We start from the raw sequence: 24,454 nt of genomic DNA, 5'->3' as shown, positions 1-24,454 counted from the left end.
ATACTGCTACGTTGCAATTTCGGCTGACACTCCAGCATGAGCACAGTCTTACCTGGCTGGCCGGCAGCCTGCAGATGAAGCCTCGAGAGTACACACACACATATAGAAAAATACACGGCCAGATGTGCACAATGCCAGAGATGAACTGAAAGAACCCTTTCCGATAAACTGATAAAGTGTAGTGTGTGTGCTGCTTTGACTTTTAGTTGGTTATCTGTGGTATAAAGGCATATCTCATACTAAACTATAAAGAGATTATCTTTAAACCTCACAAATAACAAGGTGACGTGTTTGAAATGTGCCATAAAGCAGCACACTCACAATTTAAAACCTGCGTTTTAACGCAGTGGAGAAAAAAAGTGATTCTATCGCAAAGCAGTTATCTGTCTACGTCATTAAATGCACTGTTGCATTTATTCTATAGTTGCTCAGAAAAAAAAAATGTATGTATTTTTTATTATTTTTTAGATAAATGCAAAGTTTTATCAATTAATAATCTATAGCCACAAGGAGAAAAGATTTAAAGATGCACAGTGAACTCTATATGAACCTAAAAGCTACTTATTTGTTCTGTTCTCTAATGTAAAAACCTACATGTCCTACCTGTAGAATGCCTTGTTATAACTGTTTCAGCACACACTCACATATAATGCCAAATAAATATTATCACATACATCCTCGCTCTAATTTCTCAGTGGAATTTAAGTTGAATTTAACATTTTTAAGTCTTTTAAAGATGCTCACTGTACACTCCAGAAACAGACAGGAAGCCCACATAGGCCTTTAACCATTAAAAATACATCCAGCTACTGCTGAGTTAGCTCCTCTCAGATTTCAATGAATTAATTTCATCAAAAACTTCTCAGAGGGAAACCACAGTGACACATCAGGGGAAACCGCACAGCTCTACCATATGTTCTCGTGTCTTACATACACTGATTATCTCAGCTCGCTTTTCTAATTAAATGCACATTTTGCTGAAATCCTATAAATTGCTCACTTGGAGAGCGGTGATGTTTTCCGCTAGATTGACGTGATCTGCCCGGCTGCCTATCTTTGTTTGCATCGGGGACAACAAAGGGAAAGATTATGCCTTTCTGTAAAGGGAAACTAGGGCACGAAAAGGCGACCTCTTTTCTTAGTACTGCGACAGAGAATTTACAGTCTGGCAAACCTTTTTATCTTGACGTAAAGACTGGTAGATGTTTGGGACTTGTTCTCAAATTTACAGACGATTACGTGAAGCTGTTATTCCGAACGCGGTTGTTTTTCGCACCCAGGAAACTTCCCCACCAAAGACTGTGAATCGGTTCAGTCGTAACAGTGTCAATATCCGCTGACCCAGTCTGGGGGGAATATACCGCTACATGCCTGTGCTTTATAAAGTACGGTTAAAAATGACAACGAACACCGCTTTTTTTACGCAAATGCAAAGGTAAAAAAAATGGCCTCACAAAGAGAAAGGAGTAAATTTAAGACTACGCACCGAGAGGTCTCAAGTTCAACTTGGATGGTCTCTTCCTCCGGGGTGTCCAACTCCCAAGTCCGCGGGCTTTATGTTTTCTAAACGGTGGCTTCTCTTCTGTTATGTGTCCGGGCCCACAAAAGAGCAGAAAATAAAAAGCACAAGGCGACAATATTTGGAGGCTTAGAAGTAGAAAATGTCGTCACGTTGGACGTGCTGGGAGTCGGTCTCCGTGAGCGGCTACCGGGCCGTGAAAGAAATGTCTTTCTCCCCCCCCTTCTCTGCGTCTCGCTCCGCGGCCATCCAGCTCGGTTCAGTGGGGACACGCAGGCTGCAGACTGCGCCGCGCGTCCTGCGCCGCCGCCGATGAACCAGATGCATCAAGTTCAGCTGAGGTAAAGCTCTGTTATACAACCAGCCTGGGTGTGCGGCAGGCTGCACTATCGCGCTGCTTATTTAGTGTCTCCTAAAAGGCAAAAAAGAAAAAGGCACATCACATTGAAATATCTGCAAAAACTAGGCTGCGTTGAGTTGATTATTAAGGGCTGACTCCCCCCCCCCTCTCCTTATGCCCCCTCCGCGGTTCTAAAAAACACCATCTGATTCTGTGAACTCACCTGATGTCAGCCTTATGAAAAAGACATTTTCATTATGTCATTCACTTTACAGGGCTGCAAATACACAAAATACCGCGACATTATAAACTGCACTTCATTACCGCACGGGACTAATAGGCCTACACTGCTGTTTTTAATTGATAGAAAATTCAATAAAGCACACCATGGTCACTATAAAGTCACACTTGTAGCTTGTACACAAACTCCATCTTGGATTATTGTAGAAATAATATTCCGGGTTTTTTTTTTCGTTTGTGTCATCCCCCACCTATTTAACAGCAAGCTGGCCACGTGGCTTAGCTTGAAAGTCTTATTCACATTAAAATATGCATTTCAAACAAGCTGCAAGCATCCTGTTAAAGAAAATGAACCATTAAAAAGCAATACTTAATGCCCTAAGTGACTGCATCGCCCTCCAATAGTGCTAAAACAGCTCTGACAAAAGCAAAAACACATAGCTAAATTCATTTCTCCTGCTGCCTACATGTTTAGCACTACACCTAATTATTTTCTTTTTATGCCAGCTAATAAAGCACACTCATGTGTGACCTAAGGCTTCTTTTCTCACACCTGTGTACCTGCCTTGATGAGCTTGATTCAGTTTTGTCTCCTCTGTAAGTTGATGAAGGTCTAGTTAAATCCAGTTAGAAAACCACAGGTGATTTGGAAGACAAGCCCAGGCTTGTTGGGTTATCGGATCTGCCTCACAGACACTTTATTGATTAATCAGCTGTGGAGATGAGAAGAGACGGAGCCGTTACAGGACCGATCTGTCATTCAAAAGATATTTAAAAAATTACCCCCTACATCAAATCCCGGCGAGGTGGCATCATTTAGAGATGCATGTAACCTGTTGTGCTGGTTATGAATTAAGTGGATGACAATACACATGTAAATGTAGGCTATCTGAAACAATTTGGACTTGAATTGGGCCTGTAAGGGGATGAGAATATTAGCAGAGCAGATTAGAGCAGATTGTTCTCCATCTGCATGTTCGTTGTCTTCTCTATTAAAATTTGCTTTTAAACACACACACACACACACACACACAATGCAACACACAAATAGATAGATAGGCTAGAGAGATATTACCAACTTTATAAGCTGAGTTTTCCAGCAGAATAAATACATCAAATAATAACCGACAACATATAGAGAGCAAATTAAATCTGACCCTCCAGGATAGACCCCTGCAGAGTCACTATTTACAATGCAGAGACATAAATTAAAGTGCATGTTAAATAAAGTGCATGGATAAAAATTAACTATTAATATAGACTCCCTGGAATGTTTAAGAACACACCCTCCCAGTAATGTGATGCAAATGAGTAAATAAGTAACTAAAAGTCGATTATTACTTTAAAAAACAACAATTAAAATTCTTTTATGGAATTTGAGCTCAGTTTATTTAAAAAAAACTTTATTGTCCCTTAAAATAAAATTGGTTTGTAGAGAAGGAAGCAAATAAAAACACAATGTGTTTGTGTATAGTTATTTTTAATCTTTGAAAGAAACACATTACTCAGAATTAATAATTTACTTAAAAAAGCAAAGCTCTGCTGTTCAGTTGAACACAGGCTTGTTTATGCCATTGTTCAAGCTCAAGTGCTTGTGTGTTTTCTGGCTCTGTGCACATGAGTCGAAGCACCAGTCCCAACCGTGAACCTGCACATCAGATGCGAGTGTATTGAGTGGTGGTCAATCGGTATTGATAGGTGATTTTACAGTTGCACTCAGTGACTGCTGTGTGTACTGTACGCCTATATCCATCAGCACAGAAAGATACTATAGGATTAAGACAGCATGTTTGTGTGTGTTCCTACAGTTTGGCTGCATATAGGCTGAGCATGTGATAGAAGGTGACACAAGTTCGTACTGATGGAGATTCAGCTCATCGAGACAAATACACACATTATTTTTTCATCCAAATATTCTTCCAGTGTTTCAAAGTGAAATGAAGCCGAGTGTTAACAAGTATTAAAAACTCGTATGTCCACTGGTTAGAAAGACTGCTTTATAAATGAAAGCTGTGTGTACACTTTATTATCACTGCTTTTATTTTAGCCAGTTCTAAACAAATTATTATCAGTATGTAATTAATTATGGCAGTATTTAATATTATATAGGAAAAATAAGTATTAACATTGTAAAACCAATTTATTTATTCCAAGCATACATAATGGTTAATAAAGACTTTATATAACTTTTTATCAGTAAACAGTTATTTTTTATGCAGCTGTCTGTATTTGTTCCAAACACAGATATATACATAAAAGCCTATTATTAGAGCTTCTATCTGTTATAATTCTATATGATACTTTACACATTATGGAACATAATACGAGTCTATAAATATAATTTTGTTCCTTTTAGATAATATTTTTTGTAACAAAGCCCTGTTAATAAAGCTGATTGTTATTTGAATTTCAACTGTTCCTTCTCCATTGAAGATTTTTGTTGTTAGTGTTTATTGTATGTGTAAATGAATATGCTGAAGCCATATAAGAACTATCATAAGGCAAAAGTTATATTTTGTATTGTTCTTTGCTACTTTTTTTTTAGAAATAGTTGTGCATACTTGCAGTTACTTATGTGGTCTTTAAAAAATGACAATTCCCACTGAGACTTCCCCTGAGCAGCAAATGTCAAACTTTAAAACAAATACACCAGAAAATATCTCTATATAAAGTGAAATATCACTTCAAGCCCCACTAATGGACATACTGTAGATCTTTTATTAAGCACTTATCATCTAAAACCTTACACCTAAATGGACTTCAGCACTCAATACTCATCAATCTTTCATTTTATACAAGTTGTTCACCCAATAACTCCCTCACATCAATAAGGAAAAAAAATTACAAGGGGAAAGTATTGACTCCACCATTAACCTTAATTTCTTCCCTAATTTGACTGTCACGTCTATCTGCAACATATCTGAGGAGGTGAGATGAGGAGAGGAGAGGAGAAGGGGGTTGAATGTTGAGGAGGTGGCCAGGGTGTTCCCTTTGGCACTGCTAATTTGCAATCAGACCCTCCACTCTCTTTGAGCTCTTTCCATACTATGTCTCCAGACTGTGCTGAGACAAAGCTAGCATTCTCCGCCGCCCAAGGCCCCTCTTAGTTTTATTTCAGGCCACTGCTCTCAGACACAGACAATTCTGCACGGAGCACCCAAAGACGGCAGCTCGTGAGAGGAGAGGTAGGAAGGAGCAAGTTTCAGAGGAGGAGAGGCGTGGAAAAAAAGTGGGAGGAGGCTTTGTCAAGGGCCAAACTGCTGTTTCTCCCCCACCGCCCTCACTTACCCGACCCTCCTCTCGCTGCTTCTTCCTCTCCTCGGATGGTACCCCGGCCTGTTCCCCACAAACGTGCTGCAGTGCAGTGCCACGCCCCACCTAGCGCCATTAAAAGACTCAAGATCTGATCAATAGCGTTGCTCTGACCAGGCGAGCCGATCACAACCTTTTTCACCTTCACCACCTTTAGTTACTAAGTCACTCTGAGCAAAATCTGATTCCAGATAAGTATTCCATGTATATGAAGTTCAATAAACATTTGAGCAGCTCTGTTTGGCCAGTTGATACCTGAAGTTGAAGTATCAGTCAGTAGGAGGGACATCAAATCTGCTTTAAAGCTTCTCTTTGTACATCTCCTCATTATTGGAATGCACTCAATATTTTCAATGAAAGTTTTGTTTACACAGTGTAGGTTGGCTGAGCATGCATGTTTTTATAGCAACGCCCTGTTTAGGGAAATAATGAAAAGGATAGCTTTTCCTGGGGCTTACTGAGAAGAGCACATGCCACTAATAGTTTGGTGTAACTTTTCGTTAATTTTAGAAATCAGATGTCAATTCATAGTGCGAGCACACATGCACGCACATTCAGACTGTGTCAGTGCACCAGCGTTATCACTTTATTATCAGCAGTCCAGTGGTTATACAGTATGTTGTGGCTTGGTTGCCACAGGTAACAGGTCAATGATTACCCGGAGGGCCTAGGGTGTCCTCTAGCTCAGGTCAGAACCACTTCCCCATGAGAGAGAGGGAAAACAGTGGGCTGCAGCTGCCATCTGTAACTCTAGGCCTGCGCAGTTATCAGTGTCTTATCTGCTTGAAAAGCTACATTGTGTTCACATTGTGTGTGCGGGCTGTGTCGAGGTGTGTGAGTAAGTGATCCTTTTTTTTGCTGCTGGTCAATTAAACCAAGGAGGGGGGCGGGCTCCATTTTTACATTGATGTTTATCTTGTTTTGCGTCGCTTTAAATACAGAGCTGCCACGTGTCCAGCCGCGATTCAATCTATGAATCAATGACTGGACCTTTGTCCTTTACTTCACATCAATAACGTTCACAAGCAGCCCCAAACAGCAAAGCTAACAGAAATACAGAGTGGGGAAAAAGTGCCTCAGTCCTCTTTTGGTTTGGGCCGATTCCCACAGGTTGTCTCACTTATTAGCTGCTTTCCTGCGCTGGACCGAGGAGCACAATCCCTCTCAGTCTCACTCGAACACATAACAATGCCAGGAATGGCTGCATTTGTGCAGGACCACAATTAGGCAACATCCGACTGCCTAATTCATTCAATTTCTCCCTCTGCCATGCCAGCACAAATGGCCTGAAAGGGCGCAGGTGGGGGGCAGAGGAGGCTGGGAAGCTTCTTGCTGAAATGCATGCAAGCTAAAAGCTGGTCACACAGTTCTAACTGCTAGAGGGCTGGATGGGTTAAAGCACAAGGCATGGGGCAGACCGTTGGGAAAACTGTGTCCTTGAGGTGATCCCGGCAGGGCTCAGCGGTCACCCTGACCCCCCACTCTGAGCTTGACCCTGACTATATCTTTAGCAGTGAACGGTACAAATTACTGGATCGTATGGCTCCACTTTCTCCCTTTCTCTTTCTCACTTTCTTTTTCTCTGGATGACCACAAACAGCCATTGTCACTGCAGACCATGAGAACAATTGGGTTCTTATGCTGTGGCCGGTCAGGGGATGGGAGGGTAAACTTCAGCAATGACTGCACTAAGTAAATTATAGCTCCAATGGCCTGTGTGGTTTGGAGAGGCTGCGCATTGTGAGAGGTCCTGCAACTAAAACCACCAGTTCAGCACATTTGTTGCCTCTGCAGTGCAAAATGACGACGGCGCGGCAAATGCAGACGTTTTCGGTTTCCTCAATTGGTCACATTCATGCAAAGACATTACTATATACAACTAACGGCAAGTTAAGAAGCACAAGTAGCTCTTTTTGGAAAGTGCTCACGCTTTCTAAACTATACTCACATCTTATGAAAACTGAATAATTGCGTGACTGCAGGGCAATGCAGGACTGCCACGGTCCTGCTCCCTCTCTCCCTCCCTTCCTCTATCCCCCTTGCCTCTCTCAGATCGAGGCTCCGCCTGTCCACTGTCCTCCCGCGCTCTGATTCCTCCCCCCTCCCGCCCTATCCCCTTTCTACATGACATCATCTGCACATCTGTCGTCCCAACAGGGTGCTGGTGACACAGACAGGCCACAAAATTAGTAGAGCTCTCTGCCTTTGTCACCATCTCTTTCTTTATTTATGTGGCTCTCAGTTAGTTCTTTGCTGTTGATCTTTCTCTCCCTCGCCCCATCCTCCTTCTTCTTTCTTCCCTCTTTCTATAGGTGCCTTACGCCCCCTTTCTTTCTTACCCTGCACACCTTCAATGCACACCTTCAATCCACCCTCCTGCTGCACTATGTCCTGTAATAATATGGTTGCATCTCGCCGTTTCCTACAATGTGGCACGTACATTTGAGCAGGCAGGAAACAGCCATTAAACTAAATGATCCATGGGCCTGACCCTAGTCTTGACCCATGTGATTGTGAGCAAACTCAATCAGCAAGGTCAGCACTAACATGATGTGACTTTAACTAAAGTTTTTTTTCCCCCAACTTTGAGCTATTAGAGCCTGCTAAAACCGGTTAAGAGGTTGTGGTTGTATCAATTTGTGTGTGTGAGAGGAAGAGAAAGAGAGTGGGAGCGATTTTTAGAGTGTTTCGACAGTAAGGCCCAACCCATTAAGGGCCAAGTATTCTTAAGGGAATAGAAACTTACAGAAGTATAACACATGTTTGATTCCCATAGCTCCAGTGCAATAATTCTTCACATATGAATTACTAACAGATCAAATCAAGTTGTACTGGATCAAACCAGCTGCAGTGGAATAACAATCGTTGGTGATGTAAATGAACAAATACAATTAAGTCTATAATTAACCAAGTTCCTTTAAGAAGAAAATGGGTTTTCTTCTATATTTAGCAGGATTAAAAACCTGTTTCTAACACATTTTTCATATTCTTTTCTGTTTCTTGAAATAATGCATGATGAAAAATAAAAACTATATTTAAAGATAAATAACCCCAACTAAGTACATTTGAATCATTTGCTGCCAGTTGACCTTAAGCAGGAGGATATGAAGTGGCTTCATTTTTGTTTTGGCAGTTTCAACTCAGATAGCATCGCAGAATGGAGCAGATGGGATTTGAACCCAGGATTACACAGGGGTGGGAATGGGATCATGAGTCTGATGACCACCACGCAATCTTCTACCAAATCCTGAAGTTACGTAAACTTTTTATTTATTTTTGCACGCACGACTCGGGATTATCGTTTAAGTAAATCTTACTAATAGGCATAATTGTTTAGGAAATCGCATGTTAAAATTGACAAATGTGGAATTATAGTGTAACAGGATTCAGCACTCAGTCAGCACATGACAGTATGTTAGATGTGTTCTTGTAGTGTCTGTGGAGACTTGGAAGGCTTTTGAATCTCTTTGTTAAATACTAATGTCTGGCTTGTGTTTCGTTTTGTATGTAAAGACACTTCCAGTACTGTAAATGAAAACTCTGTCAGTATGGAAGTATACATGTTCCCTTTTTCACATGTGATGTAAAATAGTCCTAGCAGCTTCAGATGATGGTGGGAGTGAGTTCAGAAATAGCCGTTTCATTTCTGTATTCTGTGTGCTCTCAAAACCTTAGGATTACAGATTCATGGAAAGCAACAAACAATGAATACAATTACATTTTGATTTGAGATTCACCAAAAGGGTAGCGATTCCACGGGAAAAATGTGACACGTCCCGTGTTTGAACAAACGTTGACGGTTACATTTTGAAATTTCAATGGTAGGAACCAAGATGGTGGAACTAAAGAGGGGTGGTGGGAACTGCGGGCTGCTGTACAGCTTTGCCTCCTGTACTTTGAAACATGGGAGTAAAGAGCCCCCTTGAGGATCTCCAAATTAACTCACTTTATACACTTGTGACTCTGAAATGCTGGGACAAGGTAATGTCAAACTCACGTCAGGATTGAAATAAAAAATATTTGAAAGGGAAGGAAGAAAGAAATCCCAACCTGATGATGAAACTTTTATCAGCTGTATTGATAATGCAATGCTAGTGTCTGTTGTGATAAAGCGTAGGACGGCTACTATTTTCATGCCATGAAAGATAAAATTCTGGCGTAAAAGGCACATGCTTGACTCAAACCAGAGGAGTCTGAGCTGAACCAAGACCTTCTCTGGTGCTTTGTCTCCCTCTGCAGTTACAACTGAGTAAACTGGAACAACAGAGAAGATAGAGGTTTTCCTGCATATTAGGCACTTCAGGTGATAATTTAATTTGTAAGAAGGTTGTACTTCAAAATCTATTTATTTCTGGGCTTGGATTGTACATGGTTGGGAGGAAAAGCTCATTTAGGGTAAGTTATGCATTTATAACTCCCTTAAAATGCATTTAAACCCATGACAACAAATAAACAACTGATAGTAACAGCCTGTTTGAAGTTACTGTGAATCTCTTTCACAGATGAATCCTAAGCTTACAAAAACACCAGGTCTAAGTAGCAGCTTAGTCACTCAATGGTGTTGAATTCAAAGCCCTTTCTGGTGATGCCGTGTATCCATTCTCTCAACATCTGCAACATGTTTACGACTCTAAATCTGTATTTCTACACCAAAAACATAAATCCTGTTTACATAAAAGGACAAATTTCTGAAGACATTTATGTGCCTCATGGCGTTGTTGAAAATATGGCCCTTCCTTCATCTGCTCTAAAAAAGGTTCAGGACACTTCAAAGACAATAATTGCTCAAAAGTGGAATTGTTGTTCGCCAACATGGAAACAATTTCCCCATGTCAGCTTTGTCGGTTTTCATGGACACTCTAAACAGTGTAAATTAGATTTGATTACAAAGTAATTTCTTTTTGTTGTGTCATAAATACTCTCTTGCCAGTTCGCCCCCGGGGTAGTTTTGCTTTTTATCTGTAACACTCTGTAATCCCTTCACAGTGCAGGGGCCGATATTCATTTCCCCAACCACACTCACATTTCTTGTGCATTCCAGCATGCGTTTTACCCCATTACACATATAAGCACCATGTGTTTGTCTTGCCATATTACAGTCTAAACAATGCCTCTGACGTTGTTAAGGCTCGAAAAGCCACTTGAGTTGCATGTCGCTGTGTACCAAAAATTGCCCATATGCACTTGTCTGACCTAAACAAAATTAAACCCGTCAGGGTGTCTTAGTGGATCAGACACACACGATAAACAAGCCAGAGGCCTTTGATGCACGTCTTTTCCCATCTAATTAAAACTCAAATGTCATACTAAAGAAGAACAAGGCTGGTTTTTATCTGTATTTTCTGTATTTTTTTTTTGTATTGTCAAATCCTAAGAATAGACCAGATTGTTTTACTTAAGGAAGCTAAGCCTATTATTTAATGTTAACAACGCCTGTTAAAAATGTAACATTCACCACGTTCTGCTGTTTTGCTATTGTCAGCTATTGCCTTTTAAATGTGGTGTAATTTTGCATGTCATATGCAATGACGGTCAACATGCCGGCTGGCCCGAGTGTTTTTGCATGTTGTTCTCAGATGGTCTCGGTAATAGTGATGATGACAATAGTGCATTGGGAATTCTTTTATTCTTTGTACTATCCATTTTTGACTACTGTATAAAACACTAAATTGGCTTTCAAGGACAAAAAAAGACCTACACTTTTCTTTATGATAATATTTCCATTGTTTATAGTTTGTAATATGCTGAGTAGCATATTTATATACTGCATATTTTGATTTACTGCATTTTTGATTACTGACTAGGTCCTAAACCACTGTTAAAAATGTTTTTCTTAATTTAAGATTAAAGCATTTCTCTTAAAGCAGCATTTCAAAACATTTCATGGAGACTTAACGTGTATGGTCAACTAATCTACTTCAGTTTGGTCAGATTACTTTAGAGAATTGACTATTAAAGGGAAAGGCTCTGCTCTCATAGAATTTAAGCAGCAACAAAGATTTTTTTGGCAGAATGGATCCCCCTTAATCATTGCGCACATGAATATTAAATTTCTTAAATTCAACAACACCAAAAACATAAACAGCAAAATGGTGTTAGCATGAGCTAATCAGCAGAGTAATGATAAGAAGTGTCCTGTGAGTGGATGTTATTAGTCAGCTGGTAGCCAAGCAGCTGTGAATGAGCCAGTAATCGTGAAACATGAATGGAACAGTTGATGCCAACAGCTAATAGCTAATAAAGTGTGACTTCAGTGCTCTGCCTCTAACGCTATACTCAATGTATTCTAAAGAAGCTTCAATGTACTTTCTAAAGTATGTATAGTTTTGGTATCTCTGTTTTGACATAGTGATATCACACAAAATATTAGCATATTGTGCTATGTTATTTTTTGCCCCAAATTCATAAATAGTTGATGAACCTGCGTGTACTACATTCCTTTCCACTTTGTGCATGGGATTGTCAAGTCTAACACTTTCACCTATGAGCCCTGCTCTTTTACAGAAAAATATCACTTATGATGAATTATCAGATGTTTATTATTATGATCAACAACACTGTTTCCATGACAACCACTCACGGATCCTGCTAGGGATTCTGGGCTCAAGCACAAGACAGGCCCAAAAGCCCACAGGGCCATAAGACACCATTATTAATCTGGACCTTTTAGGGCTGCATCCAGCTTGAGGCCCCTCTGGGTCACTGCTCCAGTTTCTCCCTGCCTGTCCCCAGCTTTGACACTCATCATCATCACGGGGATGATGCTATCAAAACATTTTCTGTCAAAACTCCGATAGCTGTCCCGATAGATAAGAAAACAAAGTCACGTTAGTTTTACAACCACTGTCACCACTGATCTGATTTCAGAAGAATTCCTGCGCAACCCCCCAAAAATCTCCGTGTTCACCTTGTCTTCTGTGCAAAATATGAAAAGAAACAGATATCGCTGTGCGAGCGCCAGGACAGTGAGTACACGCTGCTTAAGTGCAATCTTGGCTTTGGAAATTGTGGTTTAGGAGGATTATTTGGACAGTAAAAGAGAGGGAGAGGGAGCGAGAAAGAGACTAAGAGGCGTACAGGACACGCACACATATACACAAAGGGTTCTGAATCTGCTGTCCACGAGCCAGAGACATTATCTGGGAGTTGTCCTTTGAAATAGCTGTAGATTGACATCCTGTGACAATTTTTCAGCAGCCAAGATGGTGCAGTTTAGTGGCAATGCTGCTCTTCATCAATTTACAGTACTGAGTATATATGACTGCATCTATGGTTACACACAGTCTGACTGGGCGTAAGGATCAGGCCAATCTTATAACAGCCAAAGAATGAAAGGTATTGTATTCTTTTATAATCCATATCACTGCTATCTCTCAAACTGCTTTGTTGGCAGCAACAGGGAATTTAAATTAAAAGGTTCATTTCCACAAAACTAGCCTCAATCGTTTTCTAAGTGAAGGTCTCACTTTTGTTCAGATGATTGATATCTCATTTTGGAAAAAAAGTTTATTAATATAATCCCCTTGTGGTTATTTGCTCAGCTCAAGTAAAGCTTGGAATTCCTCAATGTTCGGTCTCCAAAATGTCAACAACAAGCGAAGAACAAACGTACTTTGTCCTCTGTCCACTCTGCTTTGCAGACCTATAAAACTCCTCATCCTTTGAAGACCCCGTGGAATTGAACAGGAAGGTCCCCTCCCATTGTACTTTTTTCACTCTCTTTAAAGTCCCACAGCAAACAGGGCGCTGTTTGCAGCGAACATCTTTAAAAGGGAGAAACAGCATAAAGTCCTTTTGTGTCGTCCTTGTTGGCTTTTCCATCTGATTACGCCGGGGCACTTGAAAGACTATACGGGTTTAACAACAATATAAACCATGTAGAAAAATGTGCTATCCATTCTGACATAGTCATTAATTGAAAAGGGCAACCTTTGCTGCTTCTCCAAAAGGGAAAATAGTCTTAAAGACATCTTGCAATAAGTCTGTCTCATTCATTAAAAAGAAGAACTTGATAAATTGTAGCTTACAGATACTGCACTACATGCTGTGCACTTCAGTGTCCATGTTTAGCCGGATGTTTTGGGGTGATTACATTTCCTTCAAACTACCACATGAGGGCGTATTGTTGGTGATGCATATGAGCTGGAAAACCAATGAATCTCATCAACTGACAATTGAAGCATGCCAATAAGAGAAGAACTGAGGCTCCAGCAATACAGTACTAAACCTGAACAAAGAAAAGGAGAATTTCTCTCCTGGGATTAATAATGCATAACATCAGGTGATACATCAAAGATCTTGCATACAAAAAAGTTTATCCTTTCACACATTAATCTTAAGCTGATGATACACGGGGCAACTTTTTGAGCAATGTTCCTGGGAAATGTTGCTGGTGGCAAGTCCGACTATGTTTTGAACAGATAGCGGTAGTGCAGGGAGGGTGGCGGAGTGGTGGGGGAAGGGGATTACGGTAGTAATCTTTACTCATTACCATTGATGGCAACATTGCCCAGCGCTATTGCTCTAAAAGTTTCTCCGTGTATCATCAGCTTTAGTCATTAGTTGCAACTAACAATTATTAATAGTATCACTTTATTTGGTGGTTATTTTATCACCATTTTGTTGTTAAAAAATATCCAACTACATTCTTTAACAGGCTTATGCGCACACACATGTACACACACACACATACAGACACATTCACCCACACGCACACAGACACACACAGACACAAACAAACTTAGGTTGTCCCTGGTAGAACTATTCCTGATGCCTTTCTTTCAGTTACTTATTTAAATTAATTATTATTCCAGCTCTCGTGGCTGTGTTGTGTTGCTTATTTAGTGTGTGTGACTGTTTCTTGTTTTCATTGTTCTCTTAGTTGTCTTAATATGTCAGCTGTTTATTGCTGCTGTTCGGCTGGTTGTCTTTTACTATTATTATTATTTTTATTGTTTTTTTGTTTGTGTTTGTTTGTTGTTGTTGTTTTTCTCCTCCCCAAGCCCCCCTCTCTGTTCTATTGCAGGTTTCGTTGCTTTCTGCAATTGGTGTTTCCCACTGCTTTTCCCTGTTGTCCTCACCTTCCATCCCCCTTTCCCCCTTCTCTTACAGGTGTTGTCCTTTCTCTGTGCTGTCTGTTTGTGCCCCCCCATCCCCGTGTCTGCCCCCCTGTCCGGCCCGGTGACAAATAATAAATATTATAATTAAATAAATAATAAAACAGACAAAGGAGTATTTTAATACTCTCTTGTTAAAGTAAAATCTGTCTGGCACAATATGGTATCCAGGTCATTATACTCTATACCAGGCTGCTGGGCAGGACAGGTTTAAAAAAATAAAAATAAAAAAAAATAAAATACCCATGATAATTTCCCAGAGCCCAGTGCAAACCACAAATATATTAAGTTTACTATCATATAAGACAAAGCATCAAATAATCACTTTTGTGAAGTTAGAACCAATAAATTTTTGCTTGTAAATTACATGATTAATCAATATTTCAAATAATTCTTCTGTAATAAACTAATGCAATTATCAACAGATCATCTCAGTTGCTAGGTCATCTATAGTGCTAGGTACCAGCTTAGAAAACTACATTTTCCCACCCTTTTTTTGCGATCAGTTACTTTAATCAATAAATTTATTTGTTAAAAGGAATTTAAAATAGAGAAAAGGAGGAAGATGTGTATTCATTATGGTGGACAATGCTAACAAAAGGTGGTCTTTTTATTGTTTCATAAATATAAAATTCATTTTAATAATTGTACCAAGAGGGTCAAGGGTTGGATCCCACAACAGGGCATCAGTCAGAGCTGGAATAGGATTCCACTTTTTTCGTCAGAAGCAGCAAAATATAAAAATATATATTTGCAAATATTGACGATGGTACAACTTTACCTTTAGTGATGAACTTCACAACTGAAGGCTTCAACAAAACACTGACTAAGAGAGAGAGAGAGAGAGATGTAGGGGTAAGAGGTATGTTGGGGGTGGGGATACGATGGGATGCGGGTTGCAGACTCATCCCGGGGGCTGGTGCACCGGGAGAGGCCACTGTCTCCCACCCTTCCAATGCCACAAACAGTCTCACTTTTGGAGACGTGAGCGGCTCGTATCGTACAGCCGGAACCCCGTCTGCCTCCCCCCTCCCCCACAACGCTCCCACCCGCCACTCTCTTTTTCCCAACCCAGTCCCCTATCAGTCCAGGTGGCAGAGCGCACTTCGGCCGTGGGATGCAGCCTCTCATCTCCGACACATGGACAGCGGAGCTTGGAGTTGCCGCAGCGCGCCACGGCTCCACTAGCTGAAGACACCGCGTCTCAAGAGCGGAAGGCAGAGACGGCACTCAAGCGTTTAACTCCTGGACGTAGGATAAAAAGGATATACTGGTTCCCACTTCATTTCTTATCTTTTCAAACCGCAAGAGAGCAGAACCAGCTGTGTTCAATGCGCAACCATGCTCATCATCTCTTCTCGCAGCGCGCTGCTGTCCGTCTACTACCCACAGATCTTCCTCATCCTCACCAGCGGTAGCTACCTGTAGGTTTCTTATCAATGCACTTGATTCATTCAAACACAAATCGGTTGGATTTGCTAGCAAGCAGCAGTGCCTTATGCGCAAATTGTTCAATTACGCATCGGGAACTTTGATAGTAAAATTAGACCGCGCCTGAAAGCATCAGATACTTGTTGCAGGTGTTTTATTACGACGAGGAAATGCGCTTAACATGATTTTTACATTTAGCAGGTCAGCTTCTAACGTTGCTAAATTAAGTAATGTGGCTGTAATTTGTTATGGTGTCGTATAAACAGGGCCGGACCTAGCACATTTAGTGCCTTAGACAAGGTTCCCCTGGCATCCCCCCAAAAGATTTTTGAATATAATTTTATAGCGGAATCAAATGTATTTATTTATTTTTTATACTTTCAGATATTACAATCAAAACTAATTAACAGTTTTAAAAAGCAAAGTACTGCATGTTTATTTATTACAACAAGAACAAGAGCTAATAAGAAATTAACAAAAATTTTGTTTCCAAAGGAGGGTGCAATTTTATGTTGCCTATAGTAAAACTGTTTATTTTGGAAATGGAAAGCTGTAACTTGGAATATCCAGTCAACCAAAATTTTGGAAACATGCGTGACTTGTGTTATTGAATCATTTTCATTTTATTACACCATGATATGAGCAGTTATGTCATTTTCATTCAAATATTGTGTCATAAACTGAGTAGTTATAAAGGGTCATTGACTTGAATGAAGCCAATATTTAATCTACATGATTTCTACATGTTCTAATATGTGCACAGCTGATGAGATAACCTGCTCTTATGGATTTACACATTACACCAGAACCACTTTGTCATGGGAGCACCTCGTTAGAAGGGCCATAATTGGAAAGCAGCATGTGGAAAAGAGTCATATTGGACTACTTCATGCTCTGCCTATAGGCATAAGCCTATGTAATGAGCTCTTTCTTACGGCATAAAAAGACCCAGGCCCTCACAAAGAGAATGATTGCTGCACCATACATGCCTCTCATTCATAACAAGGGCAGGCCTGAAACTTAAAATAGCTGTGGTGGTTCAGAGAGAGAGAAATGAACTGGATTTGGACCTGTATCTATACTTAACCATTGTTCTCTTTCATGTGTTTATGAAGGTCCATTACACATGATGTGATCTGGGGTAAGGATGAATGTTGCAGGGAGCGCTTATCTTCTCATTTGGTGTTGTTCATTTGGTTTTATCTTTATGATCTATAGGCTAGCACCTGTAATGAAAAGTTTAGCAAGATTTTTATTGCTTATTGGAAACAAATCTTCATCAGATCACCTAATCGTAGCCAGGTAATGTTCAACCAGAGCACAGAGTAACTCTATGTCGAGTATGTTTCTCCATTGCTTCCTATCTGTTCTCACTTCTTCCTGGTAAAAACAATCCCTCTTTAAAGTCCCTCTCATTAATCCCTGTTTCTTTCTGCCCAGGGCGCTGTCCTCTGTGGTAGCTCTAGGTGCTAACATCATCTGCAACAAGATACCGGGACTGGCCCCCCGTCAGAGAGCCCTCTGTCAGAGTCGCCCTGATGCCATCATCGTCATTGGCGAAGGCGCCCAGCTGGGCATCAATGAGTGTCAGTACCAGTTTCGCTACGGCCGGTGGAACTGCTCAGCCCTGGGCGAGAGGACTGTCTTTGGACAAGAGCTGAGAGTAGGTTAGTCTGTTTGAAACTCTTTAGATTTTCTGAAGGAGTTTTAAATGTATTTGTCTCGTATAAATCATGGGAATCAGCAAAGTAGGTTCAGAAGACAGGTGTCTTAAATATGTTTTTTCCTGTATTATATATTTATATAGATGACAGAAAATGAAGGGACAAAGAAGGGAAATGACATGCAACAAAGGTCCTCAGCTGGACTCAAACTGGGGATGTCGAGGTTTATGGTCATGGCTTTAAACCCCTCGGCCAGGAGGCCCTCCCACAGGGGGAAGACTTGTTATTGTTAAACACTAGCTAAAGAAATCCCTGGACATTTTCACAGCAGTCAGTAAGAACTACAAGTGGAAATCTTATCCTTGAGGCACGAGTGAGGACTGATGTGTCTGTCCACAGGTGTGTCAGCAGGTATGTTAATTGCCAAAACAAACTGAGCCGTGCGGTCCGATCTTCCAATCACTGAAGTTGACAGAATTGTGAGTTGAGTGCTGTGGTTTGAGATCAGCCTGTCTCCTCATTCTTCTTGTATTGTCCTTCGGCCTCCTGGAACTGTTGTCAGCGGGCATTAGAAAAAGCCGCAGCATAGTTCAACAGAGTTCTCAGTGGCGTGAAACAGACTTTGAGATGGGTGGCGAAACTTTAATGAAAGCATTTTTGGAATACCACACACAACAACCACAACAATTTCTCTGCTTCGTTTATACACTAACCACCCCCCAAAAAACTGCAACTCAAAGGCCTCGCTAGCTTCGCCAGGAGGAAAGTCAATCTGTAGTTCATTTCTGTGACATCACTGTGCTTGTAACACACATTGTCACAGCAGAGCATCCATAAAAGGAGTGTGAGTTCCTTATGAAGCAGGGTCTAATGCTTGTCTGGGTATGCCATTTTCTGAAAGCATTTATATCAAACCTGCACAATCTGTAAACACACAAACTAACACGTCTCCCCGCTTGTAGTCAAAATTATTCCCAGTTTTATTTCTCACAGAAGCCTGTTTGCTCCTAATGTGAACTTCTTACATAAATTGTATTTCAGTCCGAAATGTTTTGTTGCGGTCTTGCTGTGGGTTTGGATCCTTGTTTAATCTAGCAGCTCTGGGAGCAATCACTTTCTTCTACACGGGAGACAGGCAGACAGACGTCTGGATCCCTTTATGTCTTTTGTCAGAGGAAATGTCTCTTTCTCTTGTGGTGTGTAAGCGAGCCCAGAGAGACACGTTGGACCCAGTTTTGATCCTCATGTCCTCTCCATGTAGACAGTTGTACCAATTAAGACCTTTCTGGAAGACTACATACCTTATTAGATCTGTATAAAAAGTATGAGTAGTGAAGTTGGACAGTTAATTAATGTGAAAACACAAATATTGAGCATGTCAGATTTCCTTCTATCCTCAGGGATTCCCAGTGACATTGTTTTCCTTTTGCCATCTCCGTATCCATTTTTGCTGTTTCTAAAAAAAAGAAATGTAAGCCAGGTCAATAACCCCTCTCGCTTATGTACCATCCACCACTTCATCTGATTGACCTGCCGGGCACTGTGAACTCATTAAGCATTGAGAAAGACCAGAGAGATCCATGCTAACCACTAATTGAAGTCAGCTCCAGCAGCTGGATGGCAACAATGGAACCCTGCATGCACTGCTGTACAATCAAAACAAATCACAGGGCGAGGAGATGGCTGTTTGGCTATTGCATGCGCCTGATGCCTTGAGAAATGCTCACCATACAATATATCTGAATGGGTCGCAGATTTAGCCTGATGAGAGAAGACTTCAGAGTTTGTTATGAGTTATGGACCGGGTGAACCGCAGGCCCGATGGTTTCTGCGAGTGAGTTTGTCAGGTTGGAAGTGCGCCATTAGAATCGCCTCTACCAGAGACGCCATGCATTAATACTCTGGGCTGTTGAGAAGAACCAAGGCCCAGCATTATCCTGATTGGAGAGGGAGGATATCCTATTACCAATTGTAGTGCCAATAAATTCATTTCCCCCTCCATGCCATAAATATAAATGTGTTTATTCTGAAGTTCAAATGGTGACATACAAAAGCTTGGAAATGGGCGCATCTCAGTCAAGCCTGGCCACAGATTATTTCAACATGCAACACAGCGATATCATTTGCTATAATAATGTGGACCGCCTAAGACAGACACAGAATGACACTTAAGCCGCGTGAGAAATTCCATTGATGAAAAACATCCAGAAAAAAGCTGCTCTAGTCAGCCAGTAGATGTCACTTGTGTTTTCTTTATTAAACTGATTATTGTTCTAACAGTGTCTGACTACGGATGCAGATCAGAGATATGAAACAAGGCATAATGAAAAAAAAAGTTATTATTAATATTGCTCTTTATAGTGATGCTCCTCAAAGTCAACTTCTGACATCCAGACCTATAATCTGCCTCATACAGTATGTAAATTACTACTACTAACTACAATCTCCTACTGAAGTTGTAGTGCTGATACCTGACATTAACAAATATAAGGTAAGAACATATCCTTTCAGAATCTTTGGAGCAGTCCAGCAACATCCTACTGCACTTAATTAAGATGGAGAACTCGATTATTTAACATTATTCTTTGGCATGTTGCCTTTATTGGAAAACTGTCTACAGATGCAGACAGAAAGTCAGGTACGTGAGAGAGAATGGGTTTAATTAGCCAGAATAAGTTTAAAACCTATGTGGAGGGCCTTTAAGAAACAAAACAAATCAATGCAGCAAAAGCTGAGTTAATCTGAGTTTTATTCTCCAGTGCATAATGGCTCCAGCTCCACAAATGCTTAATCCTAAATTTTCCCATAATGCAACTCATTAGCGTCTTTCATTTGACCCACAGGCCTCCTATGCACAGTTCTTTCAAACCCCACACTCCCAGTTTGCAATGCAGGCTTTCTGCTAGAAACTGTCTCAAGTCCAAATTGGAATAACCCTTATGACATCATCAGGGGAAGACAACAATTTTTTTGGACAGAGTAGTACTCCTCAAGAAAAGCTAGCTGCAATTCATGTGTAAAATCTGTGCAGTGTTCCTTTAAAAAGAATGCTTTTCAACACATTCCTTTATTAAGGAAGAGGGTCAAACCAAACCTAAATCCTCCTGCTTGTAACAGCATAACCTTTCTGGAAAGTACTATAATTACTGATTTTAGAATGTCTGTAAAAAGTATAGGTACGTGATCAAGCGACTCAACTGAAATAATTAGTACTTTCCACTACTTTCTAGTACGGCTCAAATTTCTTCCGATTCTGCTCTTTTCTCTTTAGGCAGCAGGGAGGCAGCATTCACTTATGCCATCACCGCAGCCGGAGTCGCCCACGCGGTGACCACAGCTTGTAGCCAAGGCAACCTCAGCCAGTGCGGCTGTGACCGCGAGAAGCAGGGCTACCACGACCACGAGGAGGGCTGGAAGTGGGGAGGCTGCTCAGCTGATGTCAAGTACGGCGTGGAGTTCTCGCGGCGCTTTGTAGATGCCCGCGAGATCAAGAAGAACGCCCGTCGGCTGATGAACCTGCACAACAACGAGGCAGGGCGAAAGGTAATGCCAGCAAAATCGATCTGACTGCACAAAGAACTATTGTATAAAATGATATCCACCCAATCAACTTTTGAGGTTCACTAATGAAAACATCATACAACACCGTAGGGAAGAGGAAAATGTATAATTTGACATAGATTGTCCACAATTCTTAAACATGACTAAATTATTTATTGTGTAGTGTTTTCATTCAAGTGTGAGTGTGTATGTGTGACAAAATTGCAAAACTGGGCAGACACAGCTGCCAACATGGAGTTGTGCCATAGCCTTAGAATCCATTCACTGAATTAGTCTGCATTAAGTGAGGATAAGAGGATATTATTGCAAGTCTCTCTCTCTCTTCCTTTCTCTGTGTTAGCACCAAAGACCATGCTTCTGCACCACCGCACACACTGAACCAAATAAAGCCGAGCACAAACACCCCCAGAATTTGAGACCCATGACTATGGTGCTCTGGACAAACAAATTACAAGATGTCCCTGAGTTTAGTTCTTAGCTCGTGAGCTTAGTCGCTAAAAACTCATTACAATGTAAAATGTATCTACTATAAAAAAATTAACATCAAGCTCAGTCACAAGGGTAAACAATCACCTGTCAATTTTGTCATCTGAAAATATTTGTATGGCATTATAATATAAATCTGTCTCAAACCACAATGTAATTCTATATGTGTATGGTTGCACAACTGCTCTGGTCAGTTTTCTCTGGCTGTCACGCCATTATGTGGTCTGAGGAAAGGTAAAGTTAATTAGAGACTACAGTCTTGGGATGTGAGTTATTTTCCCCAGGTTTTTGACATAAAGTTGGCACACTGGTTGGTGTGCTGAAAGTCGAAGTGTCCACAGAAAGCCCAGCTTACCAAAAGAGACAGATTTAAAGGCTGTGCGATTGGTTTAACTGTTTCAAATTCAAGCCATGGACGTGTACACACAATATATTTTCTGCTCTTAACTGTCTCCTTAAATTCATACAGATCTAATTTCTACTCTCTGTGTGATCAGATCCTAGAGGAGAGGATGAAGCTGGAGTGCAAGTGTCACGGTGTGTCTGGGTCCTGCACCACTAAGACCTGCTGGATCACCCTGCCAAAGTTCAGAGAGATTGGTTACCTGCTGAAGGAACGCTACAGTGACGCGGTTCAAGTAGAGCCGGTGCGAGCCTCACGGCTCCGCCAACCCTCATTCCTACGACTCAAAGAGGCTCGGGGCTACCAGAAGCCAACGGACACAGACCTGGTGTACCTGGAGCGTTCGCCCAACTACTGCGAAGAGGACACAGCCACAGGAAGCGCAGGAACACGGGGCAGACTGTGCAACGGCACCTCGACACACACAGACAGTTGTAATGTGATGTGCTGCGGCCGGGGTTACAACACACACCACTACACGCGCGTCTGGCAGTGCAACTGCAAGTTCCACTGGTGTTGTTTTGTCAAGTGCAACACCTGCAGTGAGAAATCAGAAGTTTTCACCTGCAAGTAAGATATGAGGAAAGGACTTATAAGGAAGTATTTATTTAACAATTTGCACATTTTCACAACCTCTTTTGGAATTCTTTAAAGACAGACATGAGGTTTGACTCATTATAAAAAAAAAACATATTTTCTTGCACGCTGGTACAAAACTGTGACATGATGCAAACATGTTGCAGCTGAAAGGATTCGATGTTCTCTTTGTAATAGCTGACATCTACAAGATGTAGCTTACAGATGTCATGCACAAGAGTAAAAACAAGGACTATTGTTGGATCTTGACTTTTCGTAACACGCTAACTGGAAATGTTACGACAGCAAAGTGCTTCAGACTGCCATGAGAGGAGGACAGGCTCCTGATGAAGATTGGAAGACAGCAGAGGAATACTTTTAACTGTACGCTCACACTGTATTCTGTTTGAACACTGAAAATAAAACACAATTATTTATGTAAAAATATCTTTCAAACCACACAAAGCCTTAACATGGATAGCACACTCAATCACTCTAACATTTTCCCTCTCTTTTATGGTCATTCATTTGCTACTGACACATTTTAAACTGAGAGTAACTGATTTTTAGTCCTATGGAGTGGAATTTACAGCCACTAAACTGCAAAATCCTCTACATATATTTTATTTTTATCCATTATCAGTGGCATATGTTGCTATAGATTAGTTATTTTTCTTGTGCACTCACATTGCTTTCTGTTTTTCATTGGACATCAGTATGTTGAGGGGTTGTGGTATTGAGTGCTGTGCTGACATATCTCTCATGGACATGTCCTCTCCCCCCGCGTCCAGATCCTTTGTTACACCAAGAGCCAAAAAGATCTCTATTTTACGCATCCAACTTCTCAGTTTGAACGGCACTTTCCATCCTGACCATGTACATTGTTTTATTTTCAGAGGGCTCTTGACTTCTGTGAAAAGCATGTAAGCCTCACTGGAACTCCATAGAGGTGCAATCAGGTTCAGATACAACCAACATTCCCATGAACGGTAGAGACGTGGAATTCCACATGATGGCCTCTGCTTACACTAGGCCTTCCAGCGCGGTTTAGGCCTGCCTGGGTGGATGGCATGTGCCCTAACCACACAGAAGGGGGTATGAGAGGATCAAAGGCCCAAAGCTATTTTTGGACAGCACCCTTAATGTATTCAGAATTGCTTATTTAGGCTTTATATAACTTACGAAACAATTTGAAGAGTATATTTTTATATGAGGAACGTGGCACTTTATGTCATTTATAGATGGAAAAGGAAAGTCACTATTTACAAGTGTTTTCTAATGTCATTGTTTTCAGATTTGAGAGCTATAAATTATTTGGAATTTACGCCTTTGATCAAAGTTCCTAAACTGTAAATACGCCACGTGTTTCACCAGATTGTCCGTCTCGGTACGATTCTTCACAATTCAGTGTAGCTCATAAAAACTGTGTGATTCACCAAGTGCTAGAAATTCCAGGAAATGTTGTGGCAACCACTGCTAAGTGTTTGAGCAAATACATGGAATTGTGAGTAGAAAATAAATTGGAAGCTTTGGCAAACAACCAGTTGTGCAGCTTTCGAAGAGATTTCTGTGTTTCCAGTGTTCTTTCTGTAAGTAGGAACAACTCATTGCGTTCCCAAAAGCAACTTAAAACACAGTTTCTTTATTTGTTCTGTGGCAAAAATCAAAGTCTGCATCACTTACAAACATGAAGTTGTACGTTTTTCTTTTTTACCAATAAAATTTGAGCATCCTTTTTTAACGCCTCTTGAGTTTTATGTCAGATGTGGCCTTTATTGTCTTCATTAAAATCATTACAAAAAGCGG

General features: G+C 40.8%; 1 protein-coding gene across 2 annotated transcripts; it reads left to right on the top strand.

Annotated features, from left to right (window-relative positions):
• The first annotated feature begins 1,501 nt into the window (after nt 1–1,501).
• On the top strand, nt 1,502–22,683 carry wnt7ba (wingless-type MMTV integration site family, member 7Ba). 2 transcript variants are annotated; one of them, XM_038738335.1, is made up of 4 exons: nt 1,502–1,860; nt 17,399–17,625; nt 20,894–21,165; nt 22,167–22,683. In XM_038738335.1, the coding sequence occupies exons 1-4, from the start codon at nt 1,832–1,834 to the stop codon at nt 22,644–22,646; spliced, it is 1,008 nt and encodes a 335-aa protein (XP_038594263.1). In that variant the 5' UTR covers nt 1,502–1,831; the 3' UTR covers nt 22,647–22,683. The 2 variants fall into 2 exon arrangements, with proteins under 2 accessions (XP_038594263.1, XP_038594262.1); XM_038738334.1 differs by lacking the exon at nt 1,502–1,860 and adding an exon at nt 14,673–15,951.
• Nucleotides 22,684–24,454: the final 1,771 nt, after the last annotated feature.

This window comes from Micropterus salmoides, unplaced genomic scaffold (assembly GCF_014851395.1).
Source record: "Micropterus salmoides isolate LMB-PRFRI ecotype aquatic unplaced genomic scaffold, ASM1485139v1 Ms_hic_scaffold_23, whole genome shotgun sequence".
In the NCBI taxonomy this organism is placed as follows: Eukaryota; Metazoa; Chordata; class Actinopteri; order Centrarchiformes; family Centrarchidae; genus Micropterus; species Micropterus salmoides.
The sequence above is the reverse complement of the archived record's forward strand: the minus strand, read 5'-3'. Positions and strand labels throughout refer to the sequence as shown.